The 25292-nt window shown below is 34.8% G+C and overlaps 2 protein-coding genes across 4 annotated transcripts in view; one reads left to right on the top strand and one right to left on the bottom strand.

The window, feature by feature from the left end:
- Positions 1 to 25292, bottom strand: part of CENPP (centromere protein P) — a 149828-nt gene that overhangs the window by 30883 nt on the left and 93653 nt on the right. The window lies entirely within an intron of this gene.
- Positions 4428 to 24399, top strand: ECM2 (extracellular matrix protein 2). 2 transcript variants are annotated; one of them, XM_010309967.2, is made up of 10 exons: positions 4428 to 4639; positions 8065 to 8382; positions 13122 to 13310; positions 14270 to 14752; positions 15075 to 15190; positions 16467 to 16602; positions 17885 to 18042; positions 19952 to 20091; positions 21231 to 21557; positions 22116 to 24399. In XM_010309967.2, exons 2-10 carry the CDS (start codon positions 8088 to 8090, stop codon positions 22324 to 22326), a joined length of 2055 nt encoding a protein of 684 aa, XP_010308269.1. In that variant the 5' UTR covers positions 4428 to 4639; positions 8065 to 8087; the 3' UTR covers positions 22327 to 24399. The 2 variants fall into 2 exon arrangements, with proteins under 2 accessions (XP_010308269.1, XP_075618906.1); XM_075762791.1 differs by lacking the exon at positions 4428 to 4639 and having other exon boundaries at positions 8053 to 8382.

Genomic DNA, 25292 nt, shown 5'->3' with positions numbered 1-25292 from the left:
CCCTCTTAAACTGACCAATCCCAGATGCTTGACTTCTTCACTTTGCTTAAGAATTTTTATTTTATAAGATGTCTTTATATTCTTTCAGCCTGCTGGCTTTCTTTGATAACCCAGGTATTACACTTCAGGCATTTTCAAGATGATTAAGAAACAGATGTTGTTCCTCCTCCCTTTCAGAACGCTCCTTGTATTTAAGTGACCTTTCAGACAGAATTTGAAAATTTCTAAGCCACTTTCAACACCAAAGATGCTATTATATTAACTTATACATTAATGTTACCCCCTCTCCTAGATTTAGAGGAATCACAGTAGTGATCATAAGTTTTTCCTCCCACCGCTCATTCCTGCAGAAAGAAGCAAAATTGATAAAAAGAAAAATAACAATAGTACTATTGTACACTGACTAATACTTCCCCTTGCTATGAATGGAAAACAGGCTACTGATGCCCTTGGGAAATTCAGAAAAAACAGAATTTGATGTTGCAGAGAAGCAATGTAGAAAGCTATGCTTAGAGGATAAAGAAAAACCAGCGGAGGAAAATATTCCTTTTGCCACTTACACTTTGGAAGTAATTCTGTAAGATCACAAAATATTATTCTCTAGTTCATAAATATTCCTGTATTCCCTCATGGTATAGCAGTAGATGTCACAAGCAGACAATTTTTATCTGTTATTACTGTCTGAGGAAATGACTGCAAACATACACATGCAGAGCAGAGCAGTACGTTATTGATGTTATATGTAGTTCCAAAATTAAATCTATATGGGAAGTCATTGAATATATACATCATCTAAAATTTGTGCTTCAATTCATCCTGTGCCAAGAACACTGATACTTAAGGAATCCAACTTTTTGGTACAAAAGGCTGTACTACCCACTGAGGTGAACAAGTTGTGTTGGGATAGCAGAACAAAGTATCCTACACTGTTGCTCCATATTGCCATAACAAGGCTGCTTCACAATATGGAGATAAGGTACACCCAGATGACATGGCTAGCTTAAAAAGCACACTTGCTCTTATATACTTTCTTAGTATAGTTTTTGAAAAGATTCTAATTCCTTATTTCATTTTTTCCTAATGTGGCAACAGATCAGAAAATTCAAGTAGAAATAGTGAACCAATTTCAATTACTAGAAATACCTAAAATTTCAAAAAATACTTTATACCAGTATAGGGGTCCAGGAGCGTTGCTGCCTTAGCTCATGGGATCCTTTATGTTCACATAAGTGAGATTGAGATCAGTGTTTGGAAAGAACATCTTTTGAGGAAGAAACAGAAAACAAATTTATTTCAACTATCAAATTGCTTAAAAGCCTATTCCCACTATTGGTTGTCATCTAATAGGTACAGTGAGAAATGTTATAAAAATCTGTTGTAACCACTATAAACAAGCCTGATGCCAACCTAAATTCTAAGCCCTCATTTTCACTGAAGATTTCCTTCAATAAATTTCCACTGGACAATTTCAGTAAAGTAAGAGGGAAAGCCTTGTCCCTCTACAAATAACAAGCTATAAGGAAAAGAGATCAGCCTAGATTTTATGAAGAATCCGTGCCAGAGGCTCCAGGGTTCCACATTCATTTCACACATCCCATGGCCCTTGCTCAAGACACTAAGTAACAGTGCTCTTGTGGCAGTTTGCCGTAAGATATAAAATAATAAAAAGTTATTTTAATTATTAGTCACTGGTGGTTACTCTTTGTCTCTTCTCTCCTCAGAGGAGACTACTCCACATTAAAGCATCTTCGTAGACACTAACATTCATATTATACAACTCATTCCAATGACCAGCCATGCATATGGGATAGAGAGGCACAGCAGTACTTACAGACCACGCAGATACTGGCAACTTGCTCTGCTCTCAGAGTGAATTATTCACATAAACACAGTAATTAGATCTCTGAGGATACTGCAATGTTTTTCACTCAAACAGCAATTACCTGAACTGCATATGTCTGAAATAATTTGCAAGGTCAACCTAGTCTGAGGTTTTAGCCAAATATACAGTATTTTTTCTTTAGTTATTATGACAGGCAAGTTTGCATGGAAGATTTTAATATAAATAACAATATTAAAACAAGATTTAACTATTAATCTTACATATAGTTAACTCTTATTGGAAGGCAGAAGATTATGTCCATTTTCAGATACTAGTTATACAAATGAAAAAACCCCACCAAAACCCAAAACTCCAAACCCTCCAGATATCAGGTAACCACGGGACACTCTCTTTAACAGTTCCTACAATTTTCAAACATTCTTGTTCATTGTAAGGAAGGGTAATGTCATTTTCATGAAAAGGAAGCTTATGGCTTTGCAGATCCCTCAGATTGTCTTTATTTCTTCCTTAACGAAAATTGAGAAAAAGATAAGTAAGGGCCTCATAGGCATTCTGTTTCATACTAATGGCAGGTACTACTAAGATCACAAAGCCATGCTCTTATGCCAGGTGACTAGAGCGATGAAAAAGAAGAACAAACTAGATTGATTATTTGTTTAGTAAAACAGTCTTTTGTTTGGATATTTTAACTTCAGTGTGTGTAACAGAAATGTCAGGTGGCACCACATACATCTAGGAGAAACTTCATTTTGGCATGCATATTCAAGAACAGTGATTTAAAGGTCGCCACAAGGAAGACTAAATATAGATACCACCAGAACTGTAATGTCTTCAGGACTTTTACTCACATATTAGAAAGAGTAACATTATCAGAGGAAGCAGTTGCTAACCAGCAATTGCTTTCTGTGCAAAACCCAGACTATGGAATGCTTCACTGTTCGTGCTAAAGTATGTATTTTAGAGAAGTCTATATACTGATTCAATAACACTGTAAGAGATCCTTCAGTCCGCTTAGACGATGTAGGATTTTCACCGTATGATCTAGTAGAGGAGACAAGATGGTGTTCCACTCAGTCCTAGAAAGCTGCTGGAAGCTGTTGACCTTTCAAAAAATATAGAGATGTCATAAGCTAAAAAGTCCAGCTTTGAGGACTTACTAGAATTCAGTGATCAGAGATGCCACATCCAAACCAGAGCTTCACATGAGCAAAGGCTGGCCAGATCCACCACCTTGGCCTACTAGCTGGCAATCTTGTCTCGCAGCTAGGCAGGCTTTCTGGAGAAGTGTGCCTGAACACTGTCAGAAGATGATCCTGAGACAGCAATTAGAAGCATAAGACAACACATTTACACTGAAGTGAATGCTTTCACTTTTGTCTCAAATAAATATACCACCATTTAAAAACATGGTCCTTTAGCTGACATGCATAACCTTGGGAAAAGATTTAACTTGCTATTCTTTCCCCCACTTGTGCTAGAACAACTCTTGTCCTATTGTTTGACTCACCCTTTACAATCAATGCTTTTAGCACGGGTACTGAACCGTGCTATCTCATTTCAGATGCTAGCTCCATTTGTTAAGTATAACTATCTCCATTCTTTCTAAACAGCTCCAGATAAACTACAAAAGTGTGTATTTCTTCTTTTGACTTTGCAAAGCAAAGCACAGTAGAAACTGAATGACTATTTTAAGAGACAATGTGTTTTCCCAGTATCTTTCCACCACCAGCTAACAATTATGGTTAACTCAATGGTTATATCATTCCATGACTGTCTAAACATTCCGCAGAGTATGAATTCAAGCAAACAACAAATTTTTAATGTCGGAAGAACTCAGACAACTCCATCTACCAGGTAAATTTGTCATTTCTGAAGCTTAGCAGACTCACCAGCCCATCAAACACTGACACTCTGCAGAAGCTCTATCTGGGGATGAAGGAAACTGCTCTGCTGGCATACGAAGGACCTGTGGTAACGTACCATTATTTCCTCCCTTCCCCCTACACTCAGTTCTCATATTTAGATTACTAACTTCACTGCTGCTTCTGCATAGCTGTGCTTCAGGATCATGTTTCAGGATGTAATTAGCCTTACCAAAAAATAAAGGGAAAACACTTCAGTCATTTTTTTCCATGCATAAGCTACAACTTATGGTGAATTCATTGCTGTAAAGGGACAAAAGAAAAATTTTCCATGCTAAAGCTTCAACAAAAAGGTTTGCTTCTTATAGATTATAGGCTATACGGGCAGGAGTGGATTAAGAAAATATGAATTGAAGAAAACAGTTCTAATTTTAATAAATGTTTTTATGTTAAGGTTAATGCTTGCCAAAATATATTATCTCTGTAGAATAAGAAATCTACATTAAAATCATGCCACCTGGAAACTAAATTTCTAAATACATAAACCAGAACTGAATAAAATACACATTTTTGTGTCTTTTGAAAACACTCCATTTTCCTGTTCCTTATGCAACTGTAAGTACTGAAGGAGAATTTCCAGCTGTGCCTTGTCAGCCTACGGACCGAACATATTGTGCTGCTTTTCATTTTCCTTAAGTGAGCTTTTTAGTTCTCCGAGTAACAGTGTTAGCTGATTCTCTGCACACAGAACAGAACAGCGCTTTGTCCCCAGGGAAAGAAGCTATTTCAGACTTAACTAAGGAATCATCTAACATGTTTCAACAATCCCTACTGTTTCTCTGTTTGTTTTAAAGATATGACTGTGATTTTGTTTCATTTGCAACTGGAGACTAAATGACACCAAGCAGAATCTGCTGTTAGGTTAGATTACAAGGTAAAATGTTTTAAATTTTAAATTACTGCTTAAAGAATGGTGTTGAATGGCTTAAACTACATGTTAACTTTGCAAATATGTATGAAATAATATTAGCTATATTTAGCAATACTGAACATAAATGCTTTTCTAGATAAAGTACGCAATAGCAGTTGATCTGCTTTTTGTTTGGTATGAATGTTTGTTATGCACTTCAAGCTTAAACTAACTGAAAGTGCAATTAATTTTGCTGGTATGGCTAAATGTAATTAGTTTTATATGCAGTATATTTAAAGATGAGCATGTGAAAAATCTTCGTAAATCACTTTAATCCCTGTGTATCATGAGAAATAACCTTGACAACTTAGAAACATGTTTGAATTTAGACTGAATAGATAAAGATGGAATAAATTCCGATACTCGTATTTCTAAAGAGTCACTACTTTAAAAATTAACTATTGCCATTAACATAATAGCAAAAAGACAGATACTGAACTTACTGAAGATAAATATTTTGAAAGCTACAAACTACTGACCACATTGCATGATAAAAGTAAAGGTAATAAAGATGTTTACACATAATATGCATGATCTAAACATTTATGGGTAAAATTAAAAAAGGTATAGCAATGCAGTCATGTTGAGAGTGTCTGGTAACACAATATAGTAATTTCATTACATTAGCTACCTATAATTTTATTTTGATAGGCAATCATTTATTACAAAAGTCTTATAAGATGAATAGTTTGAATTTTCCCCAAATTAAAAGTTGGCTGACACTATACTAAGTATAACTTCCTGACAGATAATCTGAGGATTCCAGTTATGGGCAGTAAAGGCCCAACGCATTTAAGGCCTTTTTCTTGTATGGCATTCACAATTGGGGCCTTAAAATGTGAGACAGCACGTATTAAATAAGCCAAGGAAAGAAACTTAGAAACGTAGCTCAGTATTTTGCATGCAAGGAACACCATTTTGTTGAAAGTAGCAATATTAAGTTTTCAGTACTGAAGAGTGAACTTGGTGTGAAGGTGTGAAAATATAGCATATAAAGTCACAGGAACTTAATTAGTTTATAAAGACATATTATTGAGGGGGGTGTTTCCTGTTTATTTTTTTAAATTGGTAATTATAATGTATTTTATGAAAACAAGTTTCATTTTAAAATAATTGGATTTACTATGTTGTTTTGCCTTATATTGAAGTTAGCAGCAAAACACTGAGACATAGTTTGTACTGTAAATGTAATGTAATTCACCCTGTATTATTGCTGACTTTTAAAAACACATGCATAAAGAATGGAAAAGTATTTCAGTCATGCCATTATACGCCTCTGGTCACAAGAAGAAATGGTTAAATGTTAAAAAAAGCACAAATGTAATGTAACAGTAGTGTAACTACATAGCTATGGCATTATTATAAAGTATACTATAAAAATGCAACCATAATTAAGATGTAACTAACTCAACAAAATGAATACACGTTCAAGACTTTTCTTTGTATATTCAGTTTTCCCTAAGGGCTCTTTGTGTGTTTCACTCAAACTCGTGGAACAGAAGTTTACTGTGTAATTTTATAGCCAGTCATTACCATGCAAGCAAGTTAGAAACCAAAAACATGAGGTCATTTATCCTGCAAGCTGAGGTACTAAGAAACAAACACTTCCTGAAAAAGAGCAGACATCATCAATGCAGAGTACAGGCTTCTGCATCTATTTGATATGTTAACTAACAGTAATTTCTGTAAATAAAAGGCCAGTATAAAGTCTATACACCATTTTGGAATAACTGGTTTCTAATGGGTAGAAAGGAGTAAACTAAAGTCTGGATGAATTTCAGAACCCTGCTATTACATGAGACGTTATGTGGATTTGTGCGAGATACATCTCAAATTCCCTTTATATGGGAATAAAAATATTAGCTTAGCCTAACAAAATTCTGCAAATTAATATATACATTTGCTATAATATTTTAAAGTTAAAATACTGGAACACAGAACCAACAATATTAGAAAGAAGTAAAAGCATACTGTTTTAAGCTTATTTACTGCCAACTTCCCATTTAAAAACAGAACACGAGAATTATGCTGTGGAAAGCATGAAAAACATGCAATCAATCACATGCCTTATATTAAAGAAAAGTTAGGCAACTTGTATCAAAAAGATGACCTATTATATAAACCAGAAAATACCAAGACGCATAAACCTTTCAAAAAAATCTGATTCAGGCAAAAGCACAGTTCAAGTTCCTGAAATATTATTACCCCGTATTTATACAATATAAGTAATGATAATAAGACTAACTCCAAAGTGAAAGGCTACATATAAAGCCAGGCTGACAAACATTAAGAAATCCCCTTAAGAATTCATTAGAGAAAAACTACAGACATACTCTAAGCCTTGTCTTGGATACAAAGACTAAGTGCTCTAAGTCTCAAGTTCTTCACTAATTCTCAACATCACAAGAATATGAGTGTCTTCAGACTCTACCATCTCAGCTAAAATAGGCCGCAGGACAAGAGCATTTCCTTTTTGAAAGAATTATGCCAACAGAGCTATGACAAATCATTAACAACTTTGGACATGCACAGCCTTATTTCCACACTGGTATAGCCATTGCTGGATATGCTTTCTATGCATACTCCTGAATCTTGACTGCTCTGTTTAGGAATGCCACCTATTTGTGACAGGAAATGTAATTTTTCTGTCAGAAGCACAAGAAGGCTCAAGATACATAGTCATTTTGAATTTCTTAGAAAGTAAATGCAGAACACAACCCATTATAGATCAACCTTTTTAGACTATTTATGCTTAATAAAAACTTCCACTAGCAAAGCAGATGTGGTGTGTCACAAATAATGCTATTCTGTTCAAACTTCCAAAAGGTCTCCGCTCCTACAGAACTAATAAGATTCTGTTAAAGAAGAGGATGGCTAGAAGTGGAAGCAAATGCAACATCTTTGTCATCTATGGTGAAAAATACCTTGCACAGAAATGACAAACCAAAAGCATTTGGGGCAGAGTATCAGAAACGAATTGGGTATTTTTCTGTTACTTTGCCATTCCCATGTTCAGAAGTTACAGCAACCTGGAAGAGATATTAGCAATCAAAAAAGTGAAGAAACACTTTACAGCTCTCAAGAACTCCCTTGCTACGAGCAGTAACAATTGCTAAACTACAAATTTGGCACTGCAAATCTCAACTACCTCTTTAAATGCACCCCAAATACAAAGCTAGCACCTATTTGAATTTGACTGTTGTCCTTAAGGGCAGAGAACCAGAAAACTAAAATTGCTTACTTTAGCTTTCATAGGGCAATTTCTTTCCAAGAGGAAGCTTGGTTATATTGACCTACTATGTATTGGTCCACCTGCTTTGAAAAGCGCACTGACATAATCCTAAAAGCTCTCTAGGTATCTAATTTTCCTTTTTTTTTTCCCACTCCAGGATACTTTGAGACACACAACACCATGCAGGCTACATCATTAGTCTATTATTTCCTACTTGCCTCTCTGTGCATTGATTTTGCTCAAAATGAAACTGGTGCACTTCTCAGGAGGCAAAGGAGAAGAATGCGCTACAGGGGATTGAGAAGGAGCTCCTCAGCAGGGCACAGGTCCCCAAGACAGCCACAGATGAAGCTCCCAGCTCCTGCTGCTGTAGTACCGGGCATACCTCTTATTAATATTGATGACGGTGTTATGGGAGTATTTGACTCTCTCATAGGTGTGGGTGGACATGAATCTAGTTACAGTGTCTTACCAGGTAAGAATAAAGCCCCTCTACTACTCAGAGTGGGCCCATTTTTCTCTTGATTTATAAACTCATGAAAGCTTTATTTTCACTATACTTGCAACATATACTGAAATAAAACTCAATTACCTTTTTGTGAACCTACTTTTGTTGCCTTTTACGATAATTTTGTTGTTAGCATATGAAGCTTTTTAATTGTCTATGCTTAAGCCTTCCAGAGAATCCTGCTTTGCCAGGTAACAATAATATTTTCTACAATTTTTCTGCATTTTCATTTCATCTTAAGTAATAAAAATTTTGTTGGGATATTTTCATAACTTTAAATGGGTACCAAGTTTGAAGGCCACTTTGAAGAATTTCTTGCTCAATGTATCTACTAAGTCAATTAATGTTTCACTGAGGCCCCTACACCACTAACACCAGTGTTATTTAAATGGATTTAAGTTCTTTTTTTTCAGTTGTATTTTTGAAAAGCATAATTCAAACTATGTCTACATACAGTATTTCAGCAATAATTCTTTATTTTGCAAATAAATTAATAACACATGGTAATAGATGCAATATGAAACTTACGTTACAAACAAGACCCTTTTGATGGAAAACTAAGCTAAGAGAGAAAAAAACCCCACTCATTTAACACAAGATCACTCTTATACTCCATTCATATTGAGAACCCAGATTTATTTATAAGGAGGTCAATAGTATGATTTATATACAACTTGCCCTTTTGGTGATCTAGAGTTTTTCACACTGCTGCACTAACATGTATTTTAGGGTTTTTGAGGGAGATTTAGGGAAGAGGATTTGATTTCTTATGAAAAGCAAACAAAAGCATAATTTCATTGATCTTTACTGAAACCTGCCTTGGCCATCGTAATAGGCCTCTCTCTACAGGCTCCTCAAAGAATGCAAGACTAGACAGGGATTGAGAACTGATAGCTGTTAAGTGTTTCTTTGGTCCTTAGTGCAGTAAAGGAAGAAAGAACTCATGCTCTAGGATGCTTGTGATTTTATGTTCAATGTCACAAACAGGAAATTATGACTCTCAAAACAGGAAATTAAGATTCACAAGAATCTAAAAATCAGACATCGGTTCTGAAGATAAGAACTTCTGAATAGAATCACAGACTGGTTTGGGTTGGAAGGGACCTCAAAGATCATCTAGTTCCAAACCCCCTGCCATGATGGGCAGGGACACCCTCCACTAGCCCAGGTTGCCCAAAGCCCCATCCAACCTGGCCTTGAACACTGCCAGGGATGGGGCAGCCACAGCTGCTCTGGGCAACCTGTGCCAGGGCCTCACCAGTTCCCTCACAGGGAAGACTTTCTTCCTCAGATCTAATCTAAATCTCCCCTCCTTCAGCTTAAGGCCATTACCTCTTGTCCTATCACTACAATCTATACTATCTACACTACTATCAGTATTTTTCAATTTTGAAACCCCAATTATTAACCAATTGAAAATTATTGAGATGTTATGACACTTCATTTCTTTTCATACAAAGAGGTTCAAAGGTTGAAGAAATGACACTGGGATGTTGTGAGGAACCAATACAGGGTTGTGTCCACTCTATAGCTAATCAATATAAAGACACAGATACTTCCATTCCAGCACCAAGAGATCACACACTGAGTAAAACCGTCATATGCAATTTTATGAATTTTATGAAAAAAATAAGAATTCCCTAATTACATAAAATTATAATAATGTATTTTTATAAGCAAAAAGTTAAGCCTTTTAGTGTGTCACACAAGACCACTAGGTTAGTAGTTCTCAATTTAAAGGACAAAACTTATTTTAGTCACATTTTCTTAACAATTCCTATTTGTTGCAAGTCCTTACTTTCAGAAAGGCTGAACCATTTCAAATCAAATATTTTTAAGTAAAGGGTTTTAATGGGAAAACTAGCAAAACTCTTGACTATAGCATTTCTAGTGTGTACTACAGTATTACGCTTATAATACATACTACTAATGTCAAACCTTTAATTTAAAAATACTTTTTAAATTAAACAGAGGAAAATACCACATAAATAGCATACACTTCATGTAAGATATTCCAGTCTCTCTGTCACAGACCATCAGTCATGCTGAAATAATGCAAGGTTCTTCCCCCCTCCCCGCCTCATTTGTGTCTTTCTATCTGGACTTGCATCCAAAAGCTGAGCTAAAACCGCTGAACTCATTTTATTTGGAACTTCATGCTGAATTTACACCATATTTCCAAAGGTTAAAAGTCCTGTGCTCATCTGCCAAAGACTTGAACCACAAGGTATTTTTTAGTCTAGCTTTTAAAGTTCAAAATTTTTTCAAGTTAATGTCAGATTTGGAAAAAACAGAGCCTATTAAATAATAGAACACTATTATTAATCATGCTTCAGAACAGAAGAAAATGCAATCCAAAACTACTACTGCTACTTATTTTGCTCTTAGTAGCCTAAAAAACAATTTACAGATATCATATTAACAGTTAAATAGAGGTTTAACAGTAACCAGACATATCTCCTTCCTCCATATAAAAGTCACATGAACCATTTATATTAAATTAAACAGTTCACCACAACGTAAGACAATTTGCAGTTGTTTGTCCTTTACAGTCTGCCCATTAAGCAGTGCACAATAGGATGTACACTGTTACACTATTTCTAACATCTCCTAAAGCTCACTGCTCCCTGCTTGTACCACCATACTGAAGTTATTCAGTGCATGGGAAGCCTAAAGAGCATCTCAACACAGCCTTTACTCTGTGCCACAGGAGTTAGGTGAATTCCAACAGAATACTAAATAGCAGTTCTGCAATGCAATAAAAGGAGACCTCTTTGCCTTTAGGCACACACGCTTGGTTCTTTTTAAGTAACTCTCATGCACACAGAAAACAAAGTAATTTGTTAAAGAAGCCTGCAGAGGCCAAGGCCTGATAACCCGTATCTTTATGCTTATTCAGACAAGTTTTGCACCAACTTCAGATACAGTCTAGCAGCTAAAACAAAATAAAGAATTTAAGGAAGCACAGAAGAATTTCCATCTCAAGCCAGATATGTTCCTCTGGAACAGCTGACATTTTATTGTTTAACATGAGAAAGTGTAGTGGGTTTTTTGTGTTTCCTTTGGAGATTATTTAAAAGAAATATTGTGGCTTCCTGGCAAGCACATAAAAACAAGATCCAAAAGTCAGGATCCAGCAAACAGCTGGATTACAGATACCTGGGTAGAATGACAAGGGACTAACATTAACTACATAACTACAGCCAACTAACATTTGGCCTGGGCTAATTCATCTCCTCCTTCAGTTAACAGGGCTTGAGGTGATTAGAGCAGCTGAAATGACACGTACATATCCTGGACCTTTGAAAACACAAGATGCAACTGTTTAAAAAATTAATTTCTTCCCCCTTCCATCCTGAGAGTAACTTCAAAGATCATTTTTAAACATATAAGGAATATAGAGGAGCATCTAAACAGGATGATTCTGATAATTAATTTTTATGCTAGAAAACAGGTTTGTATCCAACAGTCTTTAAATAGAAGGGCCAAGGAATACCTTTGTTATGAAGCTGAGAGTAGGATTGCCTTGAAGGACTTTGCAAAATGCCTGATTTTGAGTCAAATATTAATTCCAGAGACATTTTAAACCAAATATTTACAGTATTTTTGCCAGGAAATTTAAAGACTACTCTGAATACTTTTCCCTTGAAAACTGAACAACCAAGCATGGACCAGGGTGGAGTGTGGGAAAACAAACCCTGCAAACAATCCCTTCAAAGACAACTTGTGTATTGCAAATGGAAGTCTCTTGCACGTAAATTCAGTTGAGATAAGATTTTTCCACTGTATTAGACCATCTTCATCTGAAGGAGGAAGTGAAACCAAATAGAAAAAAAGGATTTTTTTTTTTTTTTAAATTTATACGCAGGAAAGTGAAAAGTAACTTAGAAATGGGTTTTCAGCTTGAAAGGAACACTTCAGCAATGCATTCTTACATTAATTAGAGGAAAAGGAAGGTATGTAGGGAGTACAGATTCTCACAAGATTCAGAGGTACACTCAAAAATAGGGAAAGATTTGCATGGGATGAAGAATCTCAACCTTGGCTCTCCTCCTCTCTAAAGGCCAAAAAAAAGCGTTATGCTAAAGTGCCATGTTTATCCTGGAGTCTGGATGACAACTGCCCAGGGAAACTTTTGCTGAGGTAGACTCCATCACTGGAAGGAAACAGAGGCTTGGAATAGTTCCCTTCCCAAGTCTTCATGCTCTCCAAACAATTTGCCTACTGAATATCTGAGTATAGCTTACAAAAAAAAAAAAAAAAAAAAAAAATCTCTTCTACATTTCTTTTTGAAAATTTCAACTGGCACCCTGAAGAAATCTCTTTTTTTTTTTGTAGATTCATGTCCAGAACCTTTAGAGACAAAATATTTATTACCATAAGTTGTTCAAGCTTGCTACTTTCCTAGCAGAGGTGGGGTTTTTTCAAAGCAAGTTATAGGGAAGAGGAGGTTTTTGCCATCTTACCAGTCATTACATAATGGACTTTACTTCAATTAAGCCTATGAACAGTCACTATGAAGTGAATATCATTACTACTACTAAGTTGCAGAAAATACAGCTATGAAAAATGAGGAATAAGGATAAGATATTCAGAATAGGGTGTATTCTACATACTTGCAAAAAGAAAACAAAATAGTAGGGCTTCTTTCCTTTCAGTTTAAGCTATTTAACTCCAATTTTTTTATTTTTTTTTTTTCTTCTTAGGAAAGAAAGGGCACTGCACAGCTAATGGCATGATTATGTATGATAAAGCTGTCTGGTCTCCCAAGCCTTGCATTACCTGTCTCTGTTCAAAAGGAGAAGTGATATGTGATACAACCATGTGCCACCCTCTGAAATGTCCCAAAACTATTATACCTGCAGGAGAATGCTGCCCGGTTTGTTCTGATAGTGGTACGGTAACATACTAGACATACATAATATAATACAGTTTACAGACTGGTAAATCTTGTTAGGAGTGTAAAAACATGCAACTATTTGATATAAGTCAAGAGAAGAAAGTCAGCTTACAAGAGGAACAACAGAACTACAATCTTGCTTGTTCTTGATAAAAATTTAAACAAAATCAGTATCTTTAAAAAGAAAAGGACTAGAGGAGATAAAGATGAAATGTGATTTCCTTCCCCCACTCCCAATACCCTATGTCTGCAAAGTACTGAACTTAACCTCCTCTTACCGTAAAAATATTATTTAGCCTCCTGTGTCTGTGCATATGTGACACACAGAAATGCACTCAGTAGAGACATGACAGAAATTAACTGTAGAACTAGAAGTCATGTTGATTGAAACAACTAAACTCCTTTTATTTGAAATGCCCCGTTATGCAAGTAAAAACTGCACTTTGGTAACAGAGTTAACACATTTCCCTGGTGAGCTCCCCACTTGCAGCATCTCTACACCTGACAGTCCCTTGCACAGGAGAACAAGTCTTAATCTTTGTGAATTTTATTCAAATTATCTTCCTCTCACTCCCAGACACATTCTTTTTCCTCTTCAGACACCTCCATAAACACAAAAAACCCTAATTAATACATTAGTTCAAAAAGGAAGAGAATGAAGGCTGTATTAATTTCCCCACCTTCTTTCTGGAGTTGCAATGAATCACACCTGTCTACAAACTGTTCTGTATGGCTGGCTTAATCATTTCCCAGTCAAAGCATATCTCTTCTGTCGAGCAGTAATATAAGACCATATTTTCATTCATATCGTATTCAAATCATACTCTAAGGGGAATACTATTCTGCTATAGTTAGCGTATTTTTACTGTATGAGGGGAACAATATTTACTAAAACTTTAGTTTCATGTCCTCTTTCAGACAACTTTTTCTTTTGTTCTCATTGCCTCTGGTTAGCCTCCTCTTTGGATTCAAGTATTATTTCATTGGATGACATAAGCGAGTTGTCTGGTGATTCTCCAGAACCCAACGACCTTGACAACACCAATGTATTGTCATCAGCACGTACTCAAACTGAAAAAGATGAACTGCTTAGAACAGAAGTGGTAGAGTTGAAGGAAAAAGAGGCTCATAAAAAGAATGAAAAGAAAAGAAAAAGGAAAGGCAAAAAAAATCGACAGAAGCATAAAGCCTATCACAGAGAAAAGAAGCCTATCACAAGAAAGGAAGCAGCAGCAGCAGAAATACAATATGAAAGTGATGAAGATGATGATGCTTTGAGAATGCCATCTCGTTTCCCAATTCCTGTTCCACCCATAGAAGCTCCTCCTTTGCCATCTGGATGTTCTACCTCGGACAGCACAGTAAGCTGCATTAATGCCAAACTTACACAAATACCACCAATCTCAGATCCAGATCTAACAAGTCTAGACCTTACAGGTAAATAATGGGTCTACTACTTTGCACGATTTTTCTCATGAAGTAACGTTATCCATTCTCAAATGCAGTCAACAGTAGTGTTAATACTTTGTCACTTCTTATCATAGAAATGTATTAGAATGAATTTTACAGCTAAGCCTCTAAAACAATAAATTAAAATTAAGATTGGCTTAGTAGTGTTTAAATACTAATATGAATAGATCTACACACAATTGTACATAATACAACTATTTCCATAATACATTTTTCATGTACACTACTACACAACTCATATGCATACTGTAATTCATAACTTAAATTATTTTCTTGAATTCTGTCCCAGGAAATAGCATCACTACTATCTCAGATGAAGCATTCAATGGGATACCTAATCTGGAATGGATTGATCTGAGTAAAAATAATATTACCTCTCCTGGCATAGGTCCACAAGCATTCAAAGTAAGAAAACCTAACTTTTCTACTATGCTATGAATAACTATTGCTTAAAGGAAAGTTTTTCCTGTTTTTCAGTCTATGGCTCTAAAACAGTTTGCACCTAGTATAAGTAACCATCCTATAATTAGAATACAGTTAAATCTGGCTATTTCAAGAAATCTGTCATAATCAAGAATACATAGAGATTTTTGAATGACATTCACCAAGTATTAAAAGTTAAACAATAAAAGAGAGAGAATTTTCTCATATTTCATCGATTGCAATTGAGAGATTTCAGAACTGAAGAGCCCATATTCCATTAAGAACACCTGGGATACTCAGACCCAACATTTGTAAATCTATGCATCATCTTTCCCACTTATTGAGCTTATGCTCTTGGATTCCCAAAAAGATCTGCTAATGCCAGGTCTTGTTATAAAAATCTACTCTAGCTGAGTGTCATTGTATTCTTAATTAAAATTAACCTAAAATCATTTTTTGTGGCTTAAAATTTTTTCATTTGTGAACAATATTATGATCCGGAACATAGCATCATCAAACAGAATATACCAAATACAAATGCTGTTCTTGTAATTATCTGTGTGCCTACTGTTGACTGTCTTTAATGAGAAACTTTCAAGGCAGTTAAGACAAAACTGGAGGAAAGCGGACTTCAGTGCATCCACTGCTAAAACAACTTTTCAAGAAATGCCCACTACTGCATGATTAATGATGTGCAGTTATGAAAATTAAACTATGATAATTTTTCATACCAATTTATTAAGGAGGCTGAAGTCATAAAAATCCTAGGTCACTGAAAAAGTTGCTGTCATTATGCTTGAGTAAATTTGGTCACCTACAGAAAATCATCAGTTTGTTCGCAAATGAGCAGTATAAACACATAATCTATAAGCGCATGTACTTTGAACTCCTAAATACTGCAGTAGTGTAGTAAGGTAATACCCACATGATTCAAAGACAGTAGCAGTAATACAAATAGTTATGATTAGATAGCTGCAGGATGGCCATGTGAAAAGTTGATGTGCTCAATCAAGCTCTTCCGGTTACACATGACATTAATTGGCACCCTTGTTAATATTTAGCATAAAGAAACCAATTAATTAGACCTATAGGACAAATTTATTTTTTTTATTCAAAACACTGGATACTAGCACACTGCTGCTGAAAAGCTTCAAAACACGTATGTTTAAGAAAACATTAACTATGATTATACTATATGTTTGACTATATATTTTACACCTTGATAATCTAAGTTCTTTTCTTCATCCCCATGATTAAGATCCTGAAAAAACTAAAACGTTTGTATTTGGATGGAAATATGCTAGTACATATTCCCTCTGAATTGCCATCAACTTTGGAAGAAATAAAAATAAATGACAACCACCTTCATGCCATTGATGAAGACGGCTTACAAGGTATTTAGAAAACTAATATCGATCATATGAAAAGATTAAAATAAATTTGAAAAGCAGAATGTTCAACCAAATGCATCTGGTTTGATATAATAAAAAAATAATTGCTAGCTTTAAAGTGCCCTGTTTTCAAAAGGCAACAAAAGCTGAGATTAGCATGACAAAGTTTTTTAAAATTACATTTCCCCTTCTTATGGAACTGCTACTCTCCCAAAGCTTGTATTTAAGGTTACTAAGCAGAGATGGATTTGAAGTATGTTGAATATACTTACTCTCCTGACCTATATAACCTGATCGCTTTATGTGTGGTGAAACTATATTCATTATTTTTTAAATTGCATGAAAGCAAACAGAATTTGATGTGCATTAAAAATGAGGCAGAATATAATTGGAGTTAACCATGAGCATTTTAAGCCAAGCTACATGTCAGCTGATACAAGAAGAAAAAAAGAACGAAAGAAAGGGTACCATCCATGCCATAACTTGACTGACTTTTCTGCTCCCTTTCCTCTCCTACTAAACGGGTTCCCATTTAAACTGGATCAGTTTAGTGATACAGCTCACTATGGAGCAATACAAATGCTTGAGCTAAGACAAATAAAACTTGGGCCAAGGGCTGCAAGAGCCTTTAAAATGATCAAATGGCACTGTTAGGAGGAGCTATACAAAGCTTCTGTATAAAAAAAGTTATTCAGATTATTTATGAATGAGGAACTTATTATGAAATAGTATTTCCTGCTTACATACATTGATCAACACTGGTTTCTTCTGTGACCTGCATTTGGACGGCTGAGGAGGAGGACGAACAGTATAATCCATGAAAGGTTCTCAGCACAGTACAGTAAGTGGTTGGAAGCAGTAGGCAGGGAGAGGAAGAAGCTATGAGCCCAAAGAGTAACATCCCCATTATCATGTGATGGAGACCCAAGGAGATCATTGGGCGCTGCACAAAGGCCAGCACCCACATAGTCCAACATCATCTGCACATAACCATGGAGTAAGAAGGCCTACAGGGTAGCACTACCCACAAGTCCTACGGCTGCCTTCTTTTCATTTCTAAGTGGGAGACAAAGCTATAAATAAAGCTCTAGTCAATCTAGTTCTACAAACTAATAAACAATATAATTCTATGATTATGAGATAATAAATGAAAATCCTTTCACTACATTTCTTCTTTGCTGTGAACTGATCTGAGTAATGTTTAAGACAGTCAAATTTTAAACATGCATTTTAACAAGATATGAGATGGCATTAACTAACAGAAATTCCAACTTTTTCTCCTCAGATTTAAAGAACTTGGTCACCCTAGAATTAGAAGGAAATAAACTCAGTGAAGCAAATGTCAGTCCTTTGGCCTTCTATCCTTTGAAAAGTCTCTCTTATTTGCGACTGGGAAGAAATAAATTTAGAATTATCCCACAAGGTCTCCCTGCCACTCTTGAGGTAAAAAACCAAAACAAAACCAAAAGCAAAAAACCCCAACAGAACAAAAAAAGCTTCATTTTTCCAGACATTTTCATCATCTTCCCCCCCCCCCCCCCCCACCCTTACTGCCTTACTATTCTCAGGTAGAGATAAATTTACATTTTATAAATTTGGTTCTAGATATACTAGTAATTTTGATTCCTAAATCACTATTTCTAGAAATGTACTTATGTACCAACTCCATCCCAAAATGTATCTTTTAAGTCTGAATTTATCTAATACTGTCTCACAAAATACCATAGCCTGTGACTTCTGTCTCTTCAGTTACACGTAATTCACAAAACACTCCTAATACAGATAATGTCTTAGTGCAAAAACACGGCAAACATTGGGTTACCACACAAAGTAAAGTTCACAAGGCAGCAACAATAATAATGAGAGATCTAGAAAACTTGTTTCATAAGGAAAGACTAAAGGAATCAAGATTGTCTAGTATGAAAGAGGGAGAGAGAAATACTCTTTTGATGCCTATATCTATCCTCCTCCTTTTTTGGCTGCTCTAAGTCTTGATTTCCCTGGTTTTCCAAATCTTTGCCGAATTCCACCTTATTTGGGGTGTGTGGGGGTGTTTGAACAAGAGGTTTATTTCTCTTCTCCAAACAGTTTCCTCATTCCTTGATTTTTAATCAAGTAATTTCTTCTGTTGGTAGTCTCCCTTCTCATTTCTTTGCCCAGAATTTGAATGTTATTGTTGTGGTGTTTTGGCTTGGTTTGTTTTTTTAGGGATGCTATTTGGAAGGTATTTGTCCTCCTTTTAAATCTCTGTCTAGTTTCATTCTCTGCTTACCTCAATCTTTACTTCAAAGATAATTCTTGCTACCTATTAATTTCACCATCTCTCCTGATTCTATCCTTCCTTTTCTCTTTCTCATTTCAGTGATCTCGTATTTATTTCCTTTTATCATTGGCATCTTCCACAATCTGAAAAGGGTGGGAATAAAATAAAAAGGAAACCCAAATCTAGCCAAACCAACAATACCTTTTCCATAATATTAGCTTCTTCTACAGTTACTGCCTGCAACTTTACTTCAGCCTAATGTTCTCCACTACCCTTTCACTCATATATATATTTTTTTTTTTTCCCACTTCATCCCTCCTCAATGAAACAGTGAACACCTGGCAAGTTTTTCTACCCTTCATATGATTTGGGAACATTTAATTTTAAACCAACACCTAATAAATTTACAAACAATGATTTCCAGGCTACCAAGGTGTTTTTCTCTTTTCCCAAAGCCTTCCTCTACAGGCCCTAAATTCTATTTCAGGTCCATATATTATAGTAATTGCTCCATTTTTATCTCACATCATATTTAGCCTACATTACAGCCATTATCAGGAACTTAATCTGTGTAAAACATGCAGTTTTGATATGTTGCAGAGTCACAGCATTAAGTTTTGTAAAACATTAACATTTTATGTTCCTACAAATTTGAAAGTTTCAAAGCTCACAAGTGCCCAACAAAAATATTAAGAAAGCAAAACTTTTAATATTTTTCTAATAGCTTTCCAAGACAAAAAAAAAAAAACATTAACTTCTTGTTAATCTCTCGTCACTCTCATATTATATACTCTTACACTGTTTAACTTCAGGCAAGACAAAGGAAACGATTGTTTTTCCATCTGGTCTATCAAAGCAATCTGTATTCTCACAAATGAGGAAACAAAACAATTGCTTTGAATAACCACGTTTCTGAAAGTCACACTACAGCTATGGACTGACTCCAATTCAGATTATTATTTTTTTATCTAGAAATTAACGGATATATCAGGTAATGTGGAGGACAGGGAATAGTTACATTTTGAATTTGCAATAGGAAAGAATAGCATATTTTGCTTTCACAAATTTTCTTTCCAAATGCACTTACAGGAGTTATACCTTGAAAATAATCAAATTGAAGAAGTGTCAGAAATTTGCTTTAACCATACAAGAAACATAAATGTCATTGTGCTAAAGCATAACAAATTAGAAGAGCACAGAATAGCACCTTTGGCTTGGATAAATCAAGAGTAAGTATGAATCATTTAAAATACAACTATTTTCTATTTCTGTGTTATTAGTGAGTCAGATAATGAAATAAATATTTGCACTTCATTACTTTTAATTGTAGTTAGCTTTTGATTTGCTTGTTTTCCTTAGCTAATTTGTCTTCATTTCCTTTCCTTAAATTGTATAACCTAGGAAGTATTCAAAGTCAGCTTTAAAACAAAAAGATCTTATACCTGAAATCTGTACTGTATCAACATAAAAGTCTAAATATTTCTTCTGGCCATCCAATCAAAAAAAGGACATTAATTATTAATAATACTCCATACAATTATACAATAATTTGGTATTTATATATCATTATCTCACACGTAATTAAAAACAATTGAATACTATCCTAGCCTTATTTCCCATTAGATTAAAAATTAAATAAGTAAATAAGATGAAGGGAAGACTTTGCAGCTGCATTGTGTACGAGTAGAATATAAGCAGAACAAGCAATGAGAATGAAAGAAGCAAAAGACGATACAGCTTTTGATTCTTCTGGTAAACTATTTGCTAAGCTACATAGGGTACCTCGCCATAACCATCAGCTGCAGTCCTATCAGTTGATTTCTGGATTTGTCAACTGCTCAATCTGAAAACCACCACACTGTTAGTAACAACTTCTCTCATCTCTGGAAGTTAAACACATTTGAGTGATTCTAAAGGAGCCAGTCACAAAACAATTCAATATCAAATGGGCCTTAGAATAAAATTTAAAAATCCATGTCAATGGGATAATCACTAAAGTCCCAGGCTTGTTATGTGTTTTCCAGTGTAACTCATTATTGCAATTCAGCAATGCTTATCAATCACAAATTAGTCCCTTGGGGTTCCTCCATTCAACCTTCTCTCTGTACTCATTACTGTAGATTTCTTCCCATCAACAGAATCATTGTACTTAATTGATAATTAATGACTTCAATTATTTCTATTCCCAGAGTAATTATGCATGACCATGCTCCATAAAATGCATTCTGTTCCATTAGCAGAAACAAATTTCCCTTTGACATTTAGTTTCCTTGTAATCATGTTAAGCATTATTTTGTACAGAAAGTAGCTTTAACAATGCAGTATGCTATAATGTTTTAATCTTTTTTTTTTTTTTCCTTTAATGCAGGAACTTGGAATCAATTGATCTCTCTTATAACAAGCTATATCACGTTCCCTCCTATCTGCCAAAATCTTTACTACATCTGATACTTATAGGAAATCAGATTGAAAGAATCCCAGGATATGTCTTTGGTCACATGAAGCCAGGGCTGGAGTATCTCTACCTGTCTTTTAACAAACTTACTGATGATGGAATAGATCCAGTATCGTTTTTTGGAGCATATCACTCTCTGAGAGAGTTGTTTTTGGATCACAATGAATTAAAGTCTGTACCATTTGGAATTGATGAAATGAGAAAATTACGTTTCCTAAGACTGAACAATAATAAAATAAGGTAATTTCCAAGCTCTTTGTTAAATTAATGGCATTAAAATAAATGTTACAAGACACACTTTGTTTACTTATAAGTAAATCTTTCTTTAAAAAAATTCTGAAGGAGAAGCTAAATCTTGCATTTTCTGTTGCAGTATTTCTGCACATAATAGGAGAAAAGTGAGATTTCACCCTTCTTCATAGTTCTTGAAAGTGCTTATGAAGATGCTGAGCACCAGTTCTCTCCAGGAAATTAACCTGTAATACAGCTTGGGCCACACAAAACAAAGCAATGTTAGAGGATCTTACATGTGTTGTACAGAAAGTTTTCATTCAGCAACACTTGGCAATACTTTCCTCAGGAAAACGACATATAAGATATGAATGAGAAAACAATGCAAGGAGAGAATTTTAAAAAGAGTGACATAAGAGTTCTCAATAAATATATTATTGAGAATATGTAAAGTTCTGATTACGTTAACATTTTCAAATCTCTAAATAAACAGCATCTCTAAAATAAATTATGAAGTCATGGGTTATCTTAAATAATTAAAATATAATTCCTCCCACAATGTCACAGGACGGTCCCTCCAGAACGTATCTGCAGGACTTCTCATATCACTGATGATGATGTTCACGAGAATAGTGAAGAGGAAGAGAATGAAGAGTCACGCTTGGAACATGTTCATCTTGAAAACAACTATATCAATACAAGGCAGCTATCACCTCATGCATTTTCATGCATAAGATCCTATTGCAGTGTTGTTCTTAAACCACAGAAGACCAAATAAACACCCAACTTTTGCATTGCAAACCGTATCTCTAGAAACACAGCTTTATTTATTCTCTGCTACTAACAGGTCTGCTTATTTCTGATTTAAACCCTTCTTACTATTATAAATAAGATACAGTATATTATATACTGAAGTAAGAGTAGTAGTGTATTTCTTAATATCGTTTCATTACAAAAACATTAAATGTAAAAGTAGAAGCTCAAGATTATGCCATAGATTTTTATTTCTATTCACAGAAATTCTACTTAAACACAATAGATCAAACTGTGCCCTCAGATACACCTCCACAAGATCCGATTTTAGAAAAGAAAATAACTAAACCTTCAACTTGATCCTGTCTTATTTAACTAAATTAAAAACATTTTAAATGGTATCATCAACTTTAAAAATTATACAATTAAAAGTTCTACAAACATTCTAGCAGTGCAAGAATCAAATTTCTTAAAACACACATAGTACTGGATTTTCTACCAAATATTTTGCAGTGATAAATTCTCTTTCAATTGAAATTTCATGGAAAAAATGTTAAAGTGTTTGGGGTTTTTTTTAAACAAAGTTTATTTGAAATTTTTTCATGTTGCCCATTTAGAGGGCTAATTAGACTTTGTCACAACTATAAAATATCCACTTAGTGCTTATTTGAAAGCTTCTAGATAGTCATAAAGCATCGCTTCAGAGACAATGTTGATAAAGCAGTTTCAGTAATACATTTGATATGAATGTCTGCTTAGGTATTCAATAGTAAGTGTTTACAAACAGATCTCTCTTTCCATAGAAAGGAGTTCAGTCTCTTGAAGAAAAGAAGCATTTTTAATATTCTGCTCAAGATTTTCATATTATATTCTACAAAGTGGCCAAAATTTTGATAAAAGGTAGTGAATATTTTTATTTTAAAGAACAATCTCAATAAAAATTGAAAGTAATTCTAACATCTTTCATATTTCTTGAATCTACAGTCCTTTCTAAGAGTAGGCTGGTGGTAGGAAATGATTACAGATCACTGCCAAGTCATTATTCTTCACGCAAATACTTTCCACCTTCTCCTGGGCTACTCTGTGAGGCATAAAAAATATCTACTCTGTTTTCTTCAATACTATAGGTACTAATGCCTAATCATTTCTTCTTCAGAATGGATTGGAACAAAGGATGAAATGGATAATACAGAGATTGACTTTTTTTAAAGGCATATAAAAGCTGTAAGCCACTGCACATCCTAAAGGGCACAAATTAACTACTGAACTGTAATTTTCTTGCCCTCACTCTGGAAGTGAAGGTTTCGCTATGCATTCCCCACACATCCCAAACTCCTGCCAACAGACATGTCATAAAATCAGGATAAGCTTACTGTTTACATCACATTTAATAGTGAAGGATCTCCAAACACTGTTTTAGCATATTATAGACAGCATATATGAACACCCGAGTTTTGTTTTCTCTGAACCTATGCAATCATGATAAAAACAAAATCACATTGTTCTGGTTCAAAGTTCTCCCTTACTCAAATAAACTATTACCTGCAAGGCACAATGGTACTTCATCTGCAGCAAATCAAAATATGATGTATTTCTGGTAAGAAATAATCCTAAGATATGGATACGTAGATTTCTGTAAAAAGATTACTTTGGATATTTTGTTTGGTAAACCATGGTCAGAAGTCATACCTTAGTGATTTGCTACGTTTGATAAAGAGTGGTGAAATCAACAGGCTGAGTTTTTACATACAATGTTCTGGTTTGGATGATTTCATGTCATTGCTTGTGCACTTTCAAGATTTGATTCCTTCCTTCCTTTTGACTTTAGCTAATACTTTGACTAACATTTCTTTCTTTGTCAAACACCATTAAGTTCCCAAACTACTACTTTGAGAGAATAAAAACCCTAAATTATTAAAATTAATAATTTTAGTCTATTGCTAAATAACTTCAGACTTTGCAACACTGCTGAGCAGTGCTTTCAGCTTTACTAAGCATTTTGAATACACAGATTGACCCAAGGAGGGATTTCCAGATAAACAAGCTGATGTATTACACCATTGTATGCATTCTTTTAATAAATATAAGCAAAACACCATGTATTGTTGCAATTCTTTTCATTCAAAGACTACTTTTCTTATCAAAACATTCAGATTTATTTTATAAGACCCACTAGAAAATCTCCACTGGATTCGCATGGGATAATGCCACTAAAATACAGATGACTAAAGGTTTATTGCGACCACTAACATACTTTTTTCTCCAATATGTGCTTTTTCACTTTTAAGATATCATAAAAGTGAATTTTATGCAAGTCATTTGTCTAAGATTTTTCCTTTGGCCATTTAATACAGTGAGTATCAAGCTTGTCTGAAATTATGCTGTGATAAGTTGTTTCTACAAGAAACACTCCATAACATAATATGACCTAAAATTAGGATGCAAATATAATGCCACAGTAGTGAAACAGAGAGACTGAAGGAAAAACATTTTGGAATCCGAACACAACAGTAGCAGAGGCAGAAGACCAAGAAGGAGAAAAAAGCCAAGGGATGAAGATTATGCAACAAACGGATGCTTACTCACTTAAGAAATACATGGGCAATTAAACTTGGATAACATTTCCATATGTCAAATGTAAGCAGATTAAGTCTGTTCACTCTTCAAAACTGCCAACTACGTTGGAAGTGAAAGGGGCTTTATTATAAAAAAATCCCACTACTTTTTAACAGTGAGCCTCAAAGGCTGTTATAAACAAATTGGATTATCACCCTTTTATAGGTTGTGATGGTAAGACACAGAGAAGTGACCTGACCATTCTTGGTCAAGACAAATATGGGAACAAGTTCAGAATCTTTTGGCCACCAGTAGGATAAAAATATGCAAGGACGGCTCAACACAAAACCACTACAGTTACTGTTTATTCTCTAAAATATATCGGAACAAATAATTAATTTTTGCAGACTTACACTAGAAATTAATATACTTCAA

The sequence above is a fragment of the Balearica regulorum genome, chromosome 10, assembly GCF_011004875.1.
Source record: "Balearica regulorum gibbericeps isolate bBalReg1 chromosome 10, bBalReg1.pri, whole genome shotgun sequence".
Lineage (NCBI taxonomy): Eukaryota > Metazoa > Chordata > Aves > Gruiformes > Gruidae > Balearica > Balearica regulorum.
Note: the sequence above shows the minus strand (reverse complement) of the source record. Positions and strands in the feature narration are given on the sequence as shown.

What these genes read in the sequence shown, in the direction of transcription:
- ECM2 (XM_010309967.2), top strand. Translation starts at nt 8,088, where the DNA reads ATGCAGGCTACATCATTAGTCTATTATTTCCTACTTGCCTCTCTGTGC. An exon ending in TAGTTACAGTGTCTTACCAG is followed by an intron (nt 8,383 to 13,121) that starts GTAAGAATAAAG and finishes TTTTCTTCTTAG; the next exon opens with GAAAGAAAGGGCACTGCACA. An exon ending in CTGAACAATAATAAAATAAG is followed by an intron (nt 21,558 to 22,115) that starts GTAATTTCCAAG and finishes ACAATGTCACAG; the next exon opens with GACGGTCCCTCCAGAACGTA.